Raw genomic sequence first — 16103 nt, 5'->3', positions numbered from 1 at the left:
AAAGTAATTGATGGGTTGTGGTAATGGCTATTTCTAGACAATTTCCTCTCACAGTGGCACTCAGGGGAACCGAATCATCTGGAGAGGGATACTAACTAAATTTAGAGCAGGAAAGCATTAGTCATACAAAGTGGTCAGTAGATTTAAGGAAAAATGTCTTAAACATTCATCAGCAATGTCGCTTCAATTGCTCCGAATGTGTCTCCCCCTCCTTCAGGTTCAATGTCGGCACAAACATATCCAAGTTAGCAGTTACATCTCAATAATCTATCCAGTGCAGTTTGTGCACGAGGGCTGTTTGGAGAACAGACCGCCGTTACTATAATGATGATGCTGGAAGGTTAATGTTCTCTGGGTTAATAGGTAGCCGTTCCTTGTACACAGACATGAACATGAACCACTGTGCACAGTCAAATTCACTACACAATAACTCATGCAGCGGTGGTAAAGTACCCAAATCCTTGACTTAAGTTTATGTTCCAGTACCACAATATAAAAATACTCCATTACAAGTAAAAGTCCTGCATTCAAAAGCCCAACAGTAAAGGCAACAAATGCACAAGTATCAAAAGTAAAGGTACAGTATTCATAATTCAGACTGGCCCCTTTCAATGTTATATTATAACACTATTGGATTGTTATTATGATGCATTAATAGTTGGTCAGATTTTAAATGTACTTATATGAGTATAATGCATCATATTTTATAAAGTGATCATATGATTTATACGTAAAATGTTTACCTGAAAAGTAATCAGTAACTGTTAAATAAGTAAAAAGTAAAGTATTGCCTTCTGGATTACAAATTGTTGTTACTTTAAGTACAGTAGTAAATGTCCTTTCCACTACTGCCATGCAGATGCTATAAGATCATCTAAAAGCCTTGATCATATACAAACTGATTCGGATCACTTTACACACCATTGCCCTTTTCCACTGTATGTGGAGGGCATTTAACTTGTCAATATGTCTGTGTCAGTGCAGTTCCATGCATGTTTTAGCTAATAGTCATTTTCATTCCAGTTATGGCTTTCACAAACAGTAAGGGAGAGAGCTCGGAGCAGCAGTATCAGAAAAAAGACCTTTACAACGGGATGCTTTGAGCAACGTGGAGCCCAGCAGCAGTCACAAGCACAGTAGGTACAGTGTAGATGAATAGAGTGTAAATGAACAGTCCACGTGTCAGTAACCCATCATGAGTTGGAACAACAGCGAGGTTAGCGGCTACGGATTAACGAAGGGGTCGCTCTTGATGTCAGGGCTGAAAGGCCCCCCGGGCAAGACACACACACACACGCTCACACACAGATGGAGGTGGGGGGGGGGGGCAATAGGGGGGGGGGTGACACATCAGCAAGGTCGGGGTTCGTATGAAAAATAGCTGATTTTTCTGTTTTTCTTTCATCAGATGCCAGTCAGGGTTTTCCATTTTTGTGTTTCTATGTTTTTCTTGGCTGCTGGGGAAATAACTTTACAGCATAGAATGTCAGTGATAGCATGTAACATGCTAGCAAGATGGCGATCTTTGCTTATTTTGCAAGAGGGAAAACATGGATGGATCTGTCTGTGGTGGGTGTTTGGAGATCAAAGGGAGCATTTGCTATTTTTTTTACCCTCCTTATTCTTATTGCCTGAGGCCAGCTCACTCTTTACAACAGGAAGCCCAGATGGTGACCCTGAAAAGCGTCTTTACACAAAAAAAAGTACTTTGTAAATCAGACACATTTTACACTAAGGATTGCATGTGTGTGTTGAGGGAGGTCAGAGGCTGAAACAGTAGCACTGTTTATGTAGACAGTGAGAGCACAGAGAAGATGTGTTCATGCATACACTTTGCACAATAGCATAATTGTGCACAGTGACATCAGTCAAGGAGAGACTAAACATACACACACAAAACTGTGCATACATCCATCTATCACACTGCAGAACTCCTTCACAGGTCACACACTGCCAACACGCATGTATACTGAGGCGGAACATACAAATGGATTCAACAAGCATGGAGTACATGCGAAATGGTAACCGTTCATGTAGTGTATACACACACACACACACTAACACACACACACACACTAATAGTGCTCAGAAACACAAATATAAGTGGATTACAATGACCCCCTCCCTTTCTCTCTCAGTCCTCTGCAGTTTCTCCCGAGTACACAATGACAATGGAGCATGCGAGCCTGCTGTCATACAGAGCAACAGCCAAGCTCAGAAAATCTGGCTTGTTTTGCTTTGTCAGAGACCTTCACAGTGTCCTTCCATTTTTGTGTGTGTGTGTGTGTGTGTGTGTGTGTGTGTGTGTGTGTGTGTGTGTGTGTGTGTGTGTGTGTGTGTGTGTGTGTGTGTGTGTGTGTGTGTGTGTGTGTGTGTGTGTGTGTGTGTTGTGTGTGTGTGTGTGTGTGTGTGTGGTGTGTGTGTGTGTGTGTGTGTGTGTGTGTGTGTGGAGAGACAAAAATCCCACTTTAGTGCCACCACTCTTCTGTAGTCCTGCATGACTCACATCTTTTAAAGTATTGGCTGACCACAGCAGCACAGCTGATTAGCCCTTTGTCGTGCTGAAACCTCTCTGAAGCACCTCTTCTTTTGTGCTATCTTCCCTGAGAGGATGATCCTGAACAAGATTTTTTTTCCCCCTTAAATGCAATTATTTCTTTATTAACAGGTCTACATTTTTATTTTTTTTTGCACCAAAAGTGTAGTGGCTTTTTAAAAAGATGAGATGGGATATGCAGTTTTTAGCCACGCTAGCAGCTTGGTTCCATGGTTGGTAATGTCGGTCTTTCAGACGGTCAATCTGCCACTTTGGTCCAAACTCAAATATGTCACCATCTTTTATAGTGGTTTTCCACTCTGGCAGGACACAGTCAATAGGAGAGTAAATTTTAGTGGCACTTTTCACTCTGAAAACCACTCAGATTTGGGTGTGTGAATTGTAAGTGTCACTTCAAGTTACTTTGCTTGAAATCAGAGCAAGTTTGGTAGTATATTTAACATAAGGAGTGGACAAATAAGAAATCACCTCTCCATTTTCCTTGAAAGTTCCTCTGCTCTTGTGTGGTTTATAGCTGTGTAATGCTGTAATCCCTTCTGCAGCATCTTCTCTGGATCTTAAATCTCCTCATTTGCCACACTGCCTTGTTTGTCACCCTCTGGTTTGTGACTTTGTTTGGTAAGAAATCAATTAATTGTTATTGTTCATGCAGTACATGTTAGCTAGGATGAGATTCTGCAATAGGCACACTGGTAACGTTACTACACGAGTGAGCAGTGTTGACAGATTTGTGACAGTTTCCAATAATTCAGAAGCAAGATTAAGGAATTTAGTAAAAGCTCAAATATACATGAAAAAGGTCACATGCTTATAGTTCAACAGACTTTATATGTAATGACACAAAACTTTGTACAGATACTCATGGTTCCCAGATGATGTAACCTATTGACTCTTTGGGATCCCTTGACTTTTCCTTTACTGCCTCCATGAGGTTGTCATTTGTTGTGAGTGAAATGTCTCAACAGCTACGTATTGTACAGCCATTAAATTTGTTACATACTCTCGGGATGATTTGTAATGAAGTAGGTGATCTCATCACCAGGTCAAAAATGTAATCTTTGCAGAATTTTGGTTTATAGCTGAACACGTTGAAACCTTATCACATTACCATCAGCCTTTCTCTTCATTATTGCTTATTAGCAAATCTTAACATGCTAAACTAAGATGTTGAAAATGGTGAACATTATACCTACTAAAGATCAGTTTTTATTGCCATTGCTGGAATGTTAGCATTGTGATGCTAGTATTTAGGTCCAAGTGCACCCTCAAAGAGCCTCTAGCATAACTGTAGACGGTTACCTTTGGTCTCTCACTTTTTTGTGGCATCTCATGTTTGAGTCTTGTTTGCTTCATAAATAAAGTGACCAGTTTGAGGTTGTTATTGATTTTTTTTTCTTTTAAGTTAAGATGTGAGGTGATAAAATGTTCTGCTCAGATTTGACTTTGCTGGGAGCCATACATAGCCTGGCGGTAACAGCTGCCATGTTCATCTGGCCTCAGCTTATGTAGTCCAGTGCAATCATTGGTAAAATCTACAAGCATTCTTCTAGTTTGTTGTGAGGCACAAAATTGCAAGCTCTCACGAGCAGTACTGGGATTGGTTGAATTCACATTCAATACTGCAAATCTTTATCACAAATTTCTGCAGGGACTGTGACTGTGTATAGTCCTATGGTACATTACTGAGCAAAAGACGATGACTGTGGCAGCTCAGAAAAAAAGTCACCCTGTCAGCAACCATTCAAGCAGAGCAGATCTGGCCAAATGAAAATCTGATGTAGAGATTTGCACATTTTTCTGAAATCCGAAAAGCAGCAGTGAGCGAGCGATTCTGTCCAGAGAGAGCCGATCTCAGCAACATTGTATTGTTCCTCTCTTGTGTGCCTTTGGTGTAAAGCATCACAGACTGCCTAGTATGGTGAACATGTGCCTCATGTCCACACCTTTACTGTCCACTCATTGAAGGGTTTCTGGGAGTTGAGATGAAGGTGAAATAAAGTTATAAATGTTGTCAGTAATAGAGCTCACCTCAGTCTCACTGCTGGGATTGAGGTAAATATGTGATTGACAGGACAGATGCATGTCTGCCTGAGGCTCAACCTCCCGTCAGATGACTTTTTGAGAAAAGGCACACTGAAGTTGTCAGTGCAGCAAATTCAAATGAAGAGGTATTACCTTTGTCAGATTAGCTTGAGTAAGCAACTCCTGTAATTTGGAAGATCTGTTCTATCATTATTTCATAACATTAAAAGGATGTTACTTCCAATCTGTCCTCTGACCAGACCCTTTTGCAAATGTGATTTGGTCTCATTGGCTTGTTAATGGCTCTTTTGATTGGGCTGGTTTCTGTGCATGAATGTGGTCCTTGTCTCTTCCCCATGCAGTGTTTTCCCTGTTCAGACTGTTATTATGCTCCTCTCCTCTCCTCTGCTACAGGCTATGTTTCTGCTCTCCTTGTTTTGTTGTGTACGTCTGCGTCATATGCTTCACATTATACAGGCTAGTGAATATCTCTCTCGGCCTTGATGGTTGATTACAGCTGAAATCAATTCTGCACTGCATTATATTGAAGTTTTCTAACACAACAACAGTGTGATGTGGTATGTGTTGATCTGTTTACTGTATTATTCTTACCGCTACTGTGTGTGTGTGTCTGTCTGTGTGTGTGTCTGTGTTTGTGTCTGTGTCCAGCTGCTAAACAATGCACATGCTATGTGTATGCAGCACAACATCCAAGCTCTGTGAAGTTTGTTTGGTATGAGTGAAATCTGCCCCCTCACATTCAGCTATGTATTTTTTTGTATGTATGTAAAGATGAAAATGATTTGAGTAAGCAAAGCACGGGGCTTCGATGTGCTGTCTCACATTTGCAAGTTGAATGTTGCATCAAAGACACAAATGCCTTTACACCCTTAATCACTGGAAGTAACAAATGTAACCTGGAACACACACACACAACTTTGTTTTTTTTTGTTTGTTTTTTTAATATAATTTATAAAACTCCAGCCAAACAAGAATCTGTTCGCAGTGCCTTCAGCCCAAAGAGTAAGGTCAATTTTCCACTGGCTGAAAAAGCATTTTCACTGCTGTAATATCACACCTGGCTTTCTATGGGAAGGAAAAGCTGCCCTAACCCTTCTGTTCCTCTTTATAAGCTGTGTGACACCTGCCTTATCAATCTGAACTCACTCAACGATTAATCTGAGTTATTTAATTAAGCTGATCTTAATAAAGTCTACAGCTGTTTGCAGTAATTTTGTAGCACCACGTCTGAATGCACATTAACCGCATATGTGTGTGACCAAGGCTCAGTCCTTTTGAGAGGCCTGCAGTCAGTGTGACTTGAATAATAGTGTATCAGGTCGTCAGCAATAGCTACTCAGGTTGGGTCACTCACTCCTCTTTACGATGGTGGAAATAATGCAACACAGAGGTTATGGGTATCCGTGTAGGTCAGTGTCACATCAGCAGCATTGTTTCAGTGTGAGGCATCACTGGGCAGATGATGATGAGACCACCGTCTTAGTGTGAACAAAAACAGCTCCCTGACAGCAGAGTGTGTCTGCAGTGACGAGCCACGATGCTCTCAGACAGAATGATGTCATTACAGTGACTAAGGGCCACTCCTTCAACGCAGTTATTTGAGCCAGGGTGCGGAGCGGCATTATTGGCATCTTTAATATGGGTTGGAGCAGTATGACTGTGTCTTCAGCCCATTTAGCCAAGCATGACATCTTACGTTGTTGCTCCACCTAATATTTAAGGAGTTTTGTACATGGGCAGGAAGATGAAGTCTCCTTCATTCCTTCATCAGTTTGGTTGCTTTACACTCGGCCCCCAGTTTACAAGGTGTACCTAGATATTGCTGTCGTTTAATGCTTATAGTCTAATACAGAAGCCCAGCAGTAAGTCCTGCGTTCATGAAGACTGTAATGTTTAGTGTTTATTGTTTTTGTTTAAACTGTTTGAAGAAAGTGTCATTTCAACCTTCAGCCTTTGGAAGCTGCTGCAGGTGAAATGTATAAGTTATACTGAGAGATGTTAAAAAAAAGAAAAAAAGGCTAGACATATGACACTGTAACCAGAAGTTTTGTGCAATTCGAGGACGTATATGTCACATCAGTTGTGGTGATGACATGTTCACTACTGCATTGATCATTTTTCTTTAATTATCTGTTGTCAGTCGCATTCATTCAGCTTTTTTCTGCATCCATGATAGGTTTGCAGACCTCTGATCGTATTGGCTCCACGGCCAGCCAGGTGGCCAATCAGGCGACAGCAAGGCTCACTGATCACGGAGACCAACAGTGAGACTGGGAGACCCTCTTACCGCACCCGCACTGCTTCACCCATCCCACTCCATCGTCACCGCCATGTCTATACCCAGCGGCAGCCCAGAAAGAGAGGGATCTGGTGGGGCTCTCCCTCAGCTAGAGTGCCCCTCCTCCCCAACCGGCATGGACCCAGACCCCCCGTCGACAGGCAGCCCAGTGCTCAGCCCAGACTCATCTTCCCATGATGCAGTGCTGTCAGCACCAGCAGCCTCTCCAGCAGACTCAGAGAACCTGAGTCCTGATGAACTGGAGCTGCTGGCTAAACTGGAGGAGCAGAACAGGTGAGACCAGCAGCCGCTCTTATTTTGCGTATCTATTGGAGTGAAAACAAAACAGTTTTTACAGTTTCAATATGACTGAGTGGGGCCCAGAGTTCACTTGTACAGTAGCAGGTTCAGTTGGTTGACCTTCACTAAGCTACTTTTATTGCACAGTCCAGGGTAGTAGTAATTATATAGTATAATATATGTAGTAGTTGCAGTAATTATCAAACAATAAGTCTTTGGATTCAGGTTTTAGGAGAAGGACCAAGCAATATATTGTGCAAGCGAGATTGGCCAGAGTTGCAGGAGCATAAATTTCCCTAAGCAGGGCAGAGCCATTACTGTTACTCTCTGTCCTACTCCAAACTCTGATGTACAAGCATCTTTGCACATACATGTTGTAAAGCTGACTTTCTAACAAAGGTAATGTGTCACCTCAGGGCAGGTGTAGCCTGTACAGTAGGGTGAATAAAGCACCAAAACCTAAAATAAGAGATTCATTTGGAAACCAAAGAACCCGACGATGAACAAGAAAAGTCCATGAATTGTAGACACTTGATGTTTGAAGTAAAATCTCTTGATCAAACAGGAACACAAACTCAGGAATTTAGATGAAAGAACGGACAAATAGGTCAAGTTAAAAGTGAACTTAAAGTTTGACTTCAGCTGCAGAAGCTAAAGTGCAGAAAATAATGAGGGTTGAAGGTAGCGTTAAAACAGCAACTAATTAATGAGATGGTCTAATGTGGGAGATAATTAGAACTTCATGATCGCAGATAAAAAATAAAAAAAAACATCTCTGGGGGCCATTTTAAAACTAACAGTAGTGCCACAGGTTATCAGAGTTTCATCCTCAAAGTTTCATCCAGGAAATATCAAAGTGTGTGATCACATACAGAGAACATTTAATATTGTGTCATAGCAATCACTGATATTACTGTTCTCAATGAATTACCTTGATGAAAATTAAGAGAATATTGAGCATCCTGAAGTATGTCGAGCTGAAGAAAAAAGTCTCCTTCACAGGCTTCACAACAGCTTTTAAATTAATCTTTCCGGGATTTTCAAGAGCACATGTGCAGAACCAGAATTCAGTGTGTGAGGCTTAAAGTGACACTTGAACCCATGATTGACTGATTTAAAAACAAAACAAAACAAACAGTAAGCATACAGATGGATAGCAGAGACATTAACAATGCAACTGGTAATTTAAAAAGTTTCTGAGGATATTTTGATAAATTTTTGCCATCTTACCATCCAAAAATCCAAGCAGGCTGCAGCTGCTATGCTCCATAAACAATGAAACAAAATGTTTTACACAGGAGGTGAGTTGAAAATTGACTTTACATCTAGTATCACTTTATCATCACAAGCCAATGTTATTTTGACCCAGAATCACAAATCTGCACGGCCTATATTTGCAAGAAATACACTAGGTAACAAAAAATGGGTATGTAGGTTAGTGTTTTAGAAACCTGTGAATAGGTGATGTTTATAAATGCGTACAACCCTGTGGGGGGGGATTACAAAACTGGGGCTGGGCACTATGTCAGTTTCTATCTTTTTAAAACTTAGAGCCTGAGATGCACAACAAGAACAGAAGGACTAAAACGAAGTCAACGATTAACACAGACACAGGTGAATTGTATATATTACATGGGCATGGCTACTTGGCTGAGTGGAGTCACGTGACCAGTGCCATAAAGGCCAGAAAAGCTACGCTGGTTAAAATGGAAATGCTCTGTCAAAATTTTATAATTCTCAATGATTTATAGTTTGACGTCTGGGTCTGGATAGAACATTGTCTGACTCTGGATCTGGACTACGGTCCAACTATTAGTGACCTCTGCATTAGACTAAAACACCTCCTCTCACTTAGAGCATGTACGTATCTTGGATGCGGCTGTGTGTTCTTTCAGGAAGCTCATCCATTTCCTCTGGGATTATATCTGAAAATGTATTCACCTGGTTTCACAGTCATGTTTTAGACTTTTCTTTCAAGGGTAAAGTTTAATCCCACACAGCTAAGAGCACCAGATTCTCCATGGGAAACCCCAGCAGGAGCACAGTAGTCAAATTCAAGGAGACACAAAGACGGAGCGTGTTCATCCAGCCATCACATGTTTCAGCAGAGGGGTCAAACTGCAGGACGTAGGAGTCAAGTGACTTAAAGGAATCAGACATTTGGGGTCAAAGTGGAACTGAACTTGCCACCCTCGGGGGTAAAGAGCTTTCTCTTTAATCACATCATCTCTGCTTCCTGCCGTCATTTTGTCTCAGACTCAAAAGGATAAGAAGGATTAAAAAAACAACATTTAAAGGAATAGTTCTGGGAAATATGTTTATTTTGCTTCTTTCTGAGCATTAGGTAAGAAGATGGATATCATATTAGCTTATCTTAGCATAGTAAATGGAAACAGGGGGAAACAGCTAGCCGTCCTTTAAAATTCACAAATTAACATGTTATACCTTGTTGGTTTAATCCTAACATAAACTGTGGTGTAAAAATGATAACTTGGCGTTTCACAGGATTAAAAATGGTGTAGTGGAAATGTGTCCCATACTGGCAAATCTCAGCTGACCGACAGATGCTCTACCCACCTCCTTTACAAAAAACAGACTTATTGTACTGTATGTTGAACAAAGTCTAAGGCTACAGCATGAAAGACAGTATTTTAACATTTCTACTGTGATTATACCAAAAACACAGACTGTATTTACAGAACCTTTTTGCAGTACTTGTTTTGTTTATATTGTTTATGTTGGCTCAACATCCAATTCTGGGATTTCTGTGCCAATAAAAGTAACATATTAATTTAAAAGGCTGAGATAGGTTGGCAGCTTGTAATAGATGAAGTGGGGTGTCTGTTTGCGTTAACTGGCCCTCCATAAACAATAAAAAAAACTCCCATTAGTCTGACCCCTGTATACAGCCGTGTGTGTAACGTCCTCGTGGTTCAGCCTCTCATTCTGTAGTTTCAGATAAGGTGCCCGGAGGCTGCTGGTCTCTCAGGGAGGCCAGTCGGTCCGCCATGACTGTTAATGCTCGTCTTAGCTTCCCTGTCACTCTCCAGTGTGTTTACTTTCTTGTATGAGACAAACACGTTGTTCAGTGTGGTCATGTGCCTTTTCCATCAGAAATAATCGATTGTAATTTGATCGTCTTAATCTTATGAACTGTCACTTCATGCAGGTTGCTGGAGGCCGATTCCAAGTCCATGCGGTCGATGAGCGGCTCACGGCGCAACAGTGGCTCCTCACTGGTGTCCAGCTCCTCGGCCTCCTCCAACCTGTCACACCTGGAGGAGGACACCTGGATCCTGTGGGGCCGCATCGTCAACGAGTGGGAAGAGTGGAGACGCAAGAAGGACAAACTCCTGAAGGTAGGGATTGTCTCATGTAGCAGTTTACCAAGAGTGAGTCATTGAATATAATAAAAAAATGATTCACAGGAAGTTTAATGGATAACTTTACAAAACAAAACAAACAGGGCACTGTTCATTGCACCTTTTATTCAGGGGCTGGTTGGCCACATGTATTCACAGACACAGACTTCGTCACTGGTCTGTTTTAGCTGTGTGTATATGTGTGTGTCAGGAACAGTGTTGTCTGAGACCACAGGGTTTGTTTTTGTTGACGTTGCCCCACAACGGAACAGTTTGGGAAGAAAACCCTAACAATCTGCCTGAGTGTTGCCATGTGTTAATAAGATAGTTTTGATACGATTACACCAATGCCTTTCAGTTGCAATGCACCACTATAGCTCTCTCTTCATCCTATTCTCCCCTCCCTTTGTCTTTGTGTCCCTCTGTGTCCTCTGTGACAAAAAGAGAAAACCCAGGGGAAGAGAAGATGGATGAGAGAAGGGACAGCAAAAAATAAGTCGGGGCAAAATGGTAGAGAGCAGACAAACCGAGCAAAATGACACTGGCTGAAAACTCTACAGACATGCAAAAAAATGACACGCAGCTTTTCTAAAACGTGGGGTTAAGAATTATTGTGAAGAGCGATACATCATAATGTACTGAGTGGCTGTAATTATGAAATAGTGCTAAAGGGTGCTTGTAAATATACATCTATTCATTGTTCCATAATTGATTCCTCTTCCTGCTCTTTGGTCTCCAAGAGATTCTTTAAATTGCATCCCTCACTACATAAAGGAGCAAGGTATTCATCATTCGTCCTCTTTAATCTCACTCTCTCTCTCTCTCTCTCTCTCTCTCTCTCTCTCTCTCTCTCTGCCCTCCAGGAGTTGATCAGGAAGGGCATCCCTCATCATTTCCGGGCCATTGTCTGGCAGCTGCTTGGCAATGCCACTGACATGCCAGTGAAGAACCAGTACTCTGAGCTGCTGAAGATGTCCTCCCCCTGCGAGAAACTCATCCGCAGAGACATTGCCCGCACCTACCCCGAGCACGAGTTCTTCAAAGGCCAGGACAGCCTGGGGCAGGAAGTCCTCTTCAATGTCATGAAGGTGAGCACTGCAGCATTTCACATCACCTCAAGGTCTGAACTTCTCAGTTTGATATTTAGTGTCTGTTAAAAGGTAAGACTTGTGCCTTTTAGAATAAATGTGTCTTCAACTCTAAGTTATGTTTTCTTTGATTTAGTTATTTATGAAGTGATTTAGCATGTGATCACAGTGTGACTTGGTGCTGCTCGAGGCTCAGATTATGTTGATTTAGTGCCAGATCAGATATTTTTCTGCTCCTCTGGTAGAGACGTTGTGATGTTAACACTAACAACCCTAGTATGTCCTGCTGGCAGGTGATAGGGGTTAAACTTGCTGACCATGTAATTGCACTGAGACCTTAATTTCACCCAAAGTTATGTTTACATTCAGTGTGACTCACCAAAATGCATTGTGTGTATCCTTGAGGTCTAGGTTAAATGCATTTCCTTCCTCATAAAAAAAATTGTAAGCAAATTTTTTTTTTATGTTTTCAATTATGCATTGTTTGCTATCTCGTAGTCTTCTTCTTTACTGCCTTTGATGGCACAGGAATGTATTTTGTGCTGCCTTCATGGTCATGTGCATGCACAATGCAAACAAACATCCCCACACAAATGCATTTTTCCTTAGGGTATATTTAATATGTCAATTACTTCTGTGATTAATTGCTTGAAATCCCATCATGTTTTCAGAGCCCAAGGTGACAACTTACTTGTTGTTTGTCCAGATCCCAAAGATATTCAATTTACAATGACATAAAATGGAAGAAGGCTTTACATTTGAGAAATTTGATCCACCATGTGTTAGTTCATCAAAATTATTTATTTCAGCATGACAGGTAAGTAATATGTAGCATTAATGAAAAATAAAACAGTGTGTCGTTTTTTTCCTGCAAACATTCAGAAAAAGATGAAAGTAACTCTAAAGACCTGAATGACTGTAATCACTCCAACCTTCCTGATGTGATTTTGTTCCTGAAAGTGAATCTGTTGGGAAACAAGGAAACGTGGAAATTGGTTGTTGATCACCATTCAGACGAGCTTATTGACGACGTCTACACAACAGTCAAGTTTCCCGCCTGAGCTCCTCTGGAAATGAAAGGACCTCTGGTGACTTGTTGAACCTTGCTGATCAGTCTGAATGTTCGAAAACGTAACGTGAGTGTGTGTCTGTGTGTGTTTTTCAGGCATACTCCCTGGTGGACCGAGAGGTGGGCTACTGCCAAGGCAGTGCATTCATAGTTGGCTTGCTGCTTATGCAGGTAATCAAACATATCAGGGAAATGATCCATAATGAGGGTATTTTGCCTAAAGGCTGAGTACATAACTTCACCATGGGAGTCATGAGGTTTATCACAATCCGTCCCACTAGATTTCTGTGATTAATACAACTAAAAACTGTTGATTATGTGGTTTTTGGAAAAACTGCAAGGCAATTAGGGTTAATTAGGGTTGTCCCTGGAGGTTAAGTCAGTGATCAGTGAAATATGAGTCATATACAGTTCAACATAAGCAGTGTCTGATTGTCTAACTAATGAGGGAACTTTGCTCACCCATCTCACCTCCTCCCAGATGCCAGAGGAGGAGGCATTTTGTGTTTTCGTGCGTCTGATGCAGGAATACCGTCTGAGGGAGCTGTTCAAGCCCAGCATGGCTGAGCTGGGCCTCTGCATCTACCAGTTTGAATATCTGCTACAGGTAAAGAGGAGATATGAGTCTGTAAAGAAAGAGGCTTGCAGTGTGAAACTTGTCCACAGAGGGGCAGCAAATCATCAATTGATATCTCCAGCACATCGATTCATATTTGGACATGGCCTTTTGAGTTTACTTTAGTTATTTGAGTGCTCTTTTGTAACCTCAGGAGCAACTTCCGGAGCTGAACGTCCATTTCCGGTCCCAGAGTTTCCACACATCCATGTACGCCTCATCCTGGTTCCTCACCCTTTTCCTCACCTTCCTCCCTCTGCCTGTCGCCACTCGCATCTTTGATATTTTCATGTATGAGGTAGGAAACAGTTTGCGCATGTCTTTTGACTGTGTATACTCTGTCTACTAATCTGTTATTTCAGTTTGCTAAGCACAAATAATGAAATACATGACCTGTCTGCAGGGTCTAGAGATTATCTTCCGTGTGGGCCTGGCCATCCTGCAGTACAACCAGACTGACCTCATTCAGCTGGACATGGAGGGCATGTCGCAGGTAAACAGCCTCAGCTTTGTACCATCAAATGAGTTTCATGTACAGATTCAGTCATGAGTCACAGGCTTCACATTTCCTTTTGCATGTGAACCCTCTGAACTACAGAATTAAAAAAAAGAAAAAAAAAAAAAAAGAAAGCTTCACTCACTTCCAGTGATTTAAAACATAAACCAGCACATATTTGATGGTGCTATGAGATGCTTGTATATCAGTGTTTTATATGTAGTGAAACAGGCATGATGGTGATTTTGACACTGTTTGTAAAGCTTGTCGTCAGTTACATGCATCTTTCATGATCCGGATGCAGTATCTGCATAAACAGTCACAAGGGAGAGAATTAACACAGAAATAATGTATTTGTTTCTCCTTAATAAAATCCCAACAAACGGATGATGTATAATTATTCAATCATCTAATCATCATCATCTTATCTCATCGTCATGGTAATGATAATAATAGACCCCCTTTGTCAGATCCCTGATCAGAAAATACTGGACTACAAATTCAAAAGGATTGCTGTGACACAGACACTCACTTGTATTAGGTACACCTACAGTAGATAAAACTAATGCATCCAATACAACAGGCCTGCAATAAATCCTCCTTCATGAAGATTATAATGTTTTATTGACTCTGTTTTGGAGCATGTTGGATTTATTTTAATCGTCATTTCATGGAGGCTGTAATTAGTGGAGTTCCTATTATTTTGTCCATCACATTTATATGAATTAAGGCTCTTAAACCACCGCTCAGTATAGCCCAGCACAGTTCAGCAACTCCACTAATTACAGCCTCCAAAATGACCATTAAAGTAATCCAACATCCTCTTAAACAGATTCAATAACAAATGAACATTATGATCTTCATTAAGGAGGATTTATTACAGGCACGTTGTATTAAACTGCATTAGTTTTATCTAGGTGTAGCTAATCAATTTTATTCCAACAGTCCAGAATCTGAAGAAATAGAAATTTGAGCCCTTTTATTGATCGATTATCAGATTTAGCTGATAATTAATTTTCTGTGCATCATTGCATCGATTAATTGACTAATGATTCAGCTCTAGTATATAATAAAAAAGATACTGATAAATTGTTTTATATTAAACAATTTATCAGTATATATATATATATATATTTATTTATCTGTTGCCAGTCCAGTACAAACTGTTGTCAAAGGTGTCTCACTGCATTTTCCGTTACTAGACTTTGGACTTCTCAATTTTCTGGCATTAAAGTCTCAACTCAGTTTATGATTCAGTACTTTATACCTCAAAATAAATATATCAGCAGGCTGAAGTGGTAACAAGTGATATCATGAAGTGTATCAAAGGTTTGAGTTTTTAATTATACAGCATTGTCTGTTAATCACAGAAAACCAGAACAATCATTGTTTTCCAAAAATGCAGCAGCTGCCGACTTCGCCACGAAGGCAGCGTGGATCCTTTGCCGCTCCTGTTCACTCTTTCACAAAGTATCTGCCAGCTTCTTCATAAAATATGAATGAAATTCTTTGTCAGTCTTGAGCTCTCTAATCTTGTGTCTGTCTCCCTCTGGGTCTGGCAGCATTTCCAGAAGGTGATCCCCCACCAGTTTGACAGCTGCCCAGACAAGCTGATCCTCAGGGCCTACCAGGTCAAATACAACCCCAAGAGGATGAAGAAGTAAGAGCACGTATTACTCAACTAACAACTAGTGCAACTCGGGTTGGCCGGGCCTTATGTGGCCCAGGAGGATTTGTATTTCTGTCTTACTAATGCTGAGGTTTTTACAACGATGCACGCTCATATCCGGTGTTTGATGTGTGCTTGTTTTGTTTTTTTATAAGTATTGTGATGAGTGGATGGCACACCAGGAAGAGGTGTTTTCCAGTTCTATCCTCTTCTGATTTTAGTTTTTTAAGCATTGATGCACAACAGTAAAAGGAGGAAGCGGTCTTTTTGTTTCATTGAATTGAGGTAATGCGTCACAATCTGCTTTTGTTTGTTTTTCCTCAGACTTGAGAAAGAATACACCACGATCAAGAACAAAGAAATGGAGGAGCAAATTGAGATTAAGGTGTGTGTGTGTGTGTGTGTGTGTGTGTGTGTGTTGGTGTGCACGCGTGTGTGTGTGCGTGTGTCTGCGTGTGTGTGCGAGTGTGTGCGTGTGTGTGCGCATGTGTGCGGCGTGTGTGTGCGCATGTGTGTGAGCGCTTAGCAGCTTGTGTTTAATGCGTTTGTGCATGATGTCGATATTACATTAAAAAGTACAAAAATGAATAGGCCATACACAATGACTCCTCAGCACCTCTCCCCT

The 16103-nt window shown here is 41.1% G+C and overlaps 1 protein-coding gene across 2 annotated transcripts in view; it reads left to right on the top strand.

The window, feature by feature from the left end:
* Positions 1–16103, top strand: part of evi5l (ecotropic viral integration site 5 like) — a 37832-nt gene that overhangs the window by 4613 nt on the left and 17116 nt on the right. For both annotated transcript variants that reach the window (XM_056372009.1, XM_056372008.1), the window contains exons 2-10: positions 6777–7172; positions 10348–10537; positions 11404–11628; positions 12794–12868; positions 13179–13304; positions 13468–13611; positions 13717–13806; positions 15372–15469; positions 15803–15863. In XM_056372009.1, coding sequence (XP_056227984.1) covers positions 6931–7172; positions 10348–10537; positions 11404–11628; positions 12794–12868; positions 13179–13304; positions 13468–13611; positions 13717–13806; positions 15372–15469; positions 15803–15863 — 1251 coding nt within the window. In that variant the 5' untranslated portion in view covers positions 6777–6930. The remainder of the gene's footprint in view (positions 1–6776; positions 7173–10347; positions 10538–11403; positions 11629–12793; positions 12869–13178; positions 13305–13467; positions 13612–13716; positions 13807–15371; positions 15470–15802; positions 15864–16103) is intronic.

This window comes from Seriola aureovittata, chromosome 3, assembly GCF_021018895.1.
Source record: "Seriola aureovittata isolate HTS-2021-v1 ecotype China chromosome 3, ASM2101889v1, whole genome shotgun sequence".
In the NCBI taxonomy this organism is placed as follows: Eukaryota; Metazoa; Chordata; class Actinopteri; order Carangiformes; family Carangidae; genus Seriola; species Seriola aureovittata.
This window is presented reverse-complemented; position numbering and strand designations above follow the sequence as displayed.